The sequence below is a fragment of the Myzus persicae genome, unplaced genomic scaffold (genome assembly GCF_001856785.1).
Source record: "Myzus persicae strain clone G006 unplaced genomic scaffold, MPER_G0061.0, whole genome shotgun sequence".
In the NCBI taxonomy this organism is placed as follows: Eukaryota; Metazoa; Arthropoda; class Insecta; order Hemiptera; family Aphididae; genus Myzus; species Myzus persicae.
In genome coordinates this window covers 18,627-24,144 of record NW_019100970.1, presented here as the reverse complement: position 1 = coordinate 24,144, position 5,518 = coordinate 18,627, and the positions used below count along the sequence as shown (strand labels likewise).

At 26.0% G+C, this 5,518-nt stretch overlaps 1 protein-coding gene across 1 annotated transcript; it reads left to right on the top strand.

Moving 5' to 3' along the window:
* The first annotated feature begins 4,298 nt into the window (after nt 1-4,298).
* Nucleotides 4,299-5,272, top strand: LOC111027090. Its single transcript, XM_022305315.1, has 2 exons — nt 4,299-4,514; nt 4,754-5,272. Exons 1-2 carry the CDS (start codon nt 4,299-4,301, stop codon nt 5,270-5,272), a joined length of 735 nt encoding a protein of 244 aa, XP_022161007.1.
* Nucleotides 5,273-5,518: the final 246 nt, after the last annotated feature.

The following is a 5,518-nucleotide window of genomic DNA, read 5'->3' as shown; positions in this document are numbered from 1 at the left end:
GATTTTGAGCTTAATTCATTTGTTATTTGTTCATCTATGGCTGACATTGATTTTGCATATAGTTTTAAATCACTAAACTTGACCGCCGTATTAAGGCTAATTTTGTTCTCATTAACCAAAGGCTTTTGTCGTTTTATTATATAAGATTATAGTGTTCAGTTAATATAGATAAGTGAAATTGTGGTACATAGTCTTTGGAAAAATTGCTTTTTCCCTGATATTTTGCTAATATAATAGTGTTTTTTGTGAAAGCTTTACAATTTGGTTTTAGAGTTAATATTCCAGATTTGTTTATTTCTATATTCTCTACTTCGTCCTGACAACTTACGATTAACTCAACGGGTTCGTGGGTTGCGTAAAGCCAACGATTACTATTTCCTAATTGGTGCCATATGTCATTAAATATTGGTACAGTTTTTATCTCACAATTTTCCGGCATATTGTTTTCTTTTGTAAATAATTGAAATTCACAGCTTGATTTAATATTGTTCAATAGTGGCATATTTGATTCACAAATTAATTTTTGTCTGGTTGTCTGACATAATATGTTAATATTAATATATTATATTAATTTGATTTTGGGTAAAATATAAGTAAGACTGTTTACTTTTTTCTACTGCTAGAAATTCTTGTGCAGATTGAATAAAAACGAAATCGTTTTTATTTACATTGACCGGTAAACTTATGATATGATACAGATTAAAGGGTATGTTTTCTATAAGTGGTATATTAATTACAAATATTATTAGATGATTGGCATAGAAAATATTTATATTGATTAATTTCATGAAGTCAAAATAGCTTTTAGCGTTTATTTCTACTGGTAAGTTTAAATTTGATGGTAAATTTGCTTTGATATCTTTGAGCTGTGTCAATAACTCACTTGGTTTAATTATTTGGGGATTGACCTGTCCTTTGTGTGCATTTGTTATAATGTTTAATAATAAGGTGGTGTCTTTTGAGTATTGATTTAATAGTTCAGTATAGAGTGAATTATATAATAATATCGATTCTACTATATTAAGATTCTTAGTTCATCTTTTTATGTTTTTAATTCATTATTTAATTTATTTATATTACTATCTATGCTATCTTTAATTTTGGTGTAACTTGAAGCAATTTTATCAACTGATTTTAATGAGCTTTTGAATATTTTGATTTGTTCTTTTTGAATCGTTAAGGTTTTCATTTGTTTTTCTTCAAGTGTTTTAATTTTGTCCTCAAATATCTCTCCTTCCTCTTCTGTTAATACTCCAAATAAAATCCGTTGCAATTTACCAATTCCCCCAAAAAATGAACTTCGTTTCCTTCGTTGTTTAGCTATATTGACGTTGGTTTCTTCAATTTCCAGGTATTGTTGAACTATTTCGTGTTCTTCGTTTATTTTGTTTAATGTTTGAAAATTAATTTTTTGTAAGTCCATGCAAGTTTCGGTTAATTTTTCATAACTGGACTGGTATTTATCACAAAGGTTTTTTAAATTAATATAATATGAGTTAATCGCTGCATAATTTTGTTCATAATCAGATATATTGTAATAGGTTACTAGGTTCCACTGCGAGACCGTAGCCAGTGTATCCAATACGTGAATACGTGAATAAAATGCAAACACTATATTTTAGTTTATTATCTATTTATACATTCATTTAAAAGTAAACACTGACCATGTTCTTGTTCTGTCGTTACTTGTTCTATGTGAGTATGCGACTGTTAGTTGTTACACACAACACACTTACAAAGTTACACGTTTACACTTGCACTGTATTAAACATGCAGGAATAAGCATGATTAATATTGTCGTTGTTTATTCCCTCGTTTTAAAATTAATTGTCAGTTTTCACTTATCAGTGTTATTAGTGTTATTACGTCTTATTGCAATTCATATGAATTATATTATTTATATAAATATATTTTTTTTTAATTATTTTATAATAATATAAGTCAATATAACAAAGATGAAACCAAAAGTAATAAAAAATAAATGCTACATAAAACATGGTGACAAGTATTTATGTAAATATTGTAACAAGCCATACAAGGAAAATGTCACCAGAATGGCAATACATATAAAAAAAGAATGTACATAAGTACCAAAGTATATATTAGACAAATTTTCTTCAACGAATATGTCAAGTTTTTGTAGGTAGTTCATACATTTTATATACCTATTACCTATTAAGTAACAAGTAATAAATAATAATTAATAATTAATAACTAATATTTTCAACTAATCTTAAAATATTAACTATTAATTACTGTTATATTTATAAGGTACTTATATTGAAAAGTCTAATGAGGAAAACTTAAATACTAGCTGTATTTCAACCACTTCGACATGCAAATTGACACCAACTGAAGTTGAAACCAAAAACACTAAAGAGCCTTGCCAAAAAAGTGTATTAAAGTTTCTTGATACCATGAGCACTGAAGAAAAGGTAAAATAGTTAATTAATTTTATTTATGTCTATAAATTAATGGAAGAATGATTTGATAAGTACTCTTCACACATTACTAGTATTAATGATACTACAATAAAACTATTTGTGGCTTAAAACATAGAAAGTAATAGGTTAAAGTACTTCAAATTTGTTATTTTGATGATAGGAATTATATTATTAATTTAAAATCAACTAACTAAATTAATTTCGGGGAATACAGTGTATTTCTTTAATGAATATGGCAATATATAATTTATAGATTTTGAAGTATGAACATTTTTTATAAATTTGAAATTACTTTATTTTAGACACGTATGGACGAGTTAATGGCAAGAGCTATATTTTCATCTACTACACCATTTTCAATTGTAGAAAACACTCATTGGCTTAACTTTTTTAAGGCTCTAAGGCCAAGTTACACACCACCTTCACGTTATGTGTTATCCAAAAGACTTTTGAATAATGAGTATGAAAGAATTAGTTTTGATGTCAACAATCAGATTAAAAACAGTAAGGTTTATGGTATTCAAATTGATGGTTGGAGTAATATAAGGTTAGCATCAAAAAACTGCATAATGGTGTAAAACACTAAAACTATAACATCAATAACTGATTTATGTTGAAATTAATTTTGATTTTATTATTCATCTACAATTTACATTATTTTACCCTGTCTGACTTTGATACAAAACTAAAAAAAAATGTAGTTGCTTGTTTGACATAATCTTCAAAACATTTTAATGTTAAGTTAATAACTGATTATCTAATGAAACTAATTTATAATAATTAGCGTTAATAACTTTTAGGTATATATTTTTTTTTACATATTTCTTTATTTAAATAAACACATTGTTATATTATTATTAATGTATAGGTATCAGTATCTAATATATAATTTAAAATAAGAATCATATTACATGTTTCAGAAATGAGTCCATAATGAATATTATAGTTACTACACCAAAACCATTTGTATTTAAAACAATAGATTGTAACACAGAACGTCATACAGGAGAATATATTGCTACTGAATTGGGTAAAGTGATTGATGATTTGGATAGAAATAAATGTCTTGGAGTTGTTACAGATAATGCATCGTCCATGAAAAAAACATGGATACTTTTACAAAAAGATGACCGTTACAAAAATTTACCAATTGCATTTTATCCATGTATTTGCCATACTTTAAATCTATTGATAGCTGATATAATTAAATTAAAATCATGTATGGATATTGAAAAAAAATCTAAAAACATTGTCAAAAATATTATTAGCAGTCATATTCTTAAAGGTAATGTATATAACAATAAATTACATAAATATGATTGTATTATAGTAGCTATTTAAAATAATACTCTGTACCTAATGTAGTAATGTATTATTATATGACTTCCTAATAGCTAACTTTACAAACATTCAAAAAGCAAAAAAAATTGATTGTTCTTTAAAACTACCAGTTAAAACAAGATGGGGATCACTTTGTATATGCTTAAGGAGTCTTCATAAAAATAAAAATATACTACAACAGTTAGCTGTTTCTGAAGATTTAAATGTAAGTGATATAGATATAATAATTGTACTTGTACATGTACAAAAAAATGATAAAAATATAAAATTAACAAGAAACATTATTGATCAAATGATTTTACAGGTGATTGAAAAACTTGATAAAAGTGTAAAACATAACATTTTGTCAGATGAATTCTGGGAGCTAGTAGAAAGTATTATTACTTTAATTAATCTACTAATCACTAAAAAATTAGTGTTATCACTTTGGATTACAAAATTAGAATCTGATATACCAAGGTTGTCTGAGGTTCCGGCTGCTTTAAATGATTTTTAAAAAGTTTTACATTACAAATGTCTACTTCTCCTTTACTCTTAGAAGAACAAAATATTTTAAATGAAGCCTTTGATAAACGTTTTGATATGGCTATTCATCCAATTCATTATGCAGCTAACGTCTTAGACCCGAAATATCAAGGGAAAGATTTACCTCAAGGATGTGATATAGAGGGCATTGTTTACATTCAAAAAGTTGCTCATAAATTGCTAACATCAGTTGAATATAAAAAGGTATATATGAACAATTGTGTTTTTTCATCAAATAACCATTTCATACATGTCACTGTTTCATTATTAAGTACCATTGTATTTAATTAGATAAATTATACAACTAATGCTATCAATAAGATCACATTAAAATATTATTGATTTGTAACCTAAATTATTTAAAATTATTTTGATTAACTTCCTAATAATTAACTTTGTTGATTTAATATTTTTGTTTAGTTAATTTTTATTTTATTTCACAGATAATAATTGAACTTGCTGAGTATCGTTCTCATGAAGGATTATGGGCCAAAGATATTTTATGGAACAATATTGATGGTATAGAAGCACGTATCTGGTGGAATGGCCTTTGTTCAAACACAAGTCTTTCAAAAGTAGCATCTGCTATTCTTTCCTTGCCTGCATCCTCAGCAGCTACAGAACGCTCTTTTAGCTCTTATTCACTTATCCATACTAAAAGAAGAAATCTCCTAACAAATTTAACAGCAAAAAAGTTACTATTTATTTATGAACATATAAATAATCAAGACCTGGAAGTATCAAAATCAGTAAAAAGTTTCCAAACAAACCAAGAATCATTAACCACTAACAATGATGATGAAGAGCCTTCCTGTAGTTATCAGGTTTGTAGTTCTAGCAGTGAAAATGAGGAAGAAGATTACAATACTGATGAAATATTAGAGTCTGAAGGTGATCAGTTTGGAGAAACAGATTCAAGTGACGATGATTTTTTTAATTCCATTCAACATACATTTGCTTAGTTGAATTAATATGTTCTGAATTTTGATTCAATTTTTAACTATTATTATGTATTGCTGTATTATTCAGTATTCTACAGACAGTTTTGTTATGTGTTTAAGTTTTATTGTTTTATAAAATATATTTTATTTTTTTTGTTGTTTTATGTTTATTATAAACTATACATTTTTAGTTTTATTGTGATAAATGTAATTTTATCAAAAACATAGTTATGTAAGTTATGTTAAATGTTTAATATAAGTTTCATG

Bases quoted from the DNA above. Each gene is read 5' to 3' on its own strand.
- LOC111027090 (XM_022305315.1), top strand. From the start codon at position 4,299: ATGTCTACTTCTCCTTTACTCTTAGAAGAACAAAATATTTTAAATGAA. The intron at 4,515-4,753 runs GTATATATGAAC...TTTATTTCACAG, and splicing joins CATCAGTTGAATATAAAAAG to ATAATAATTGAACTTGCTGA.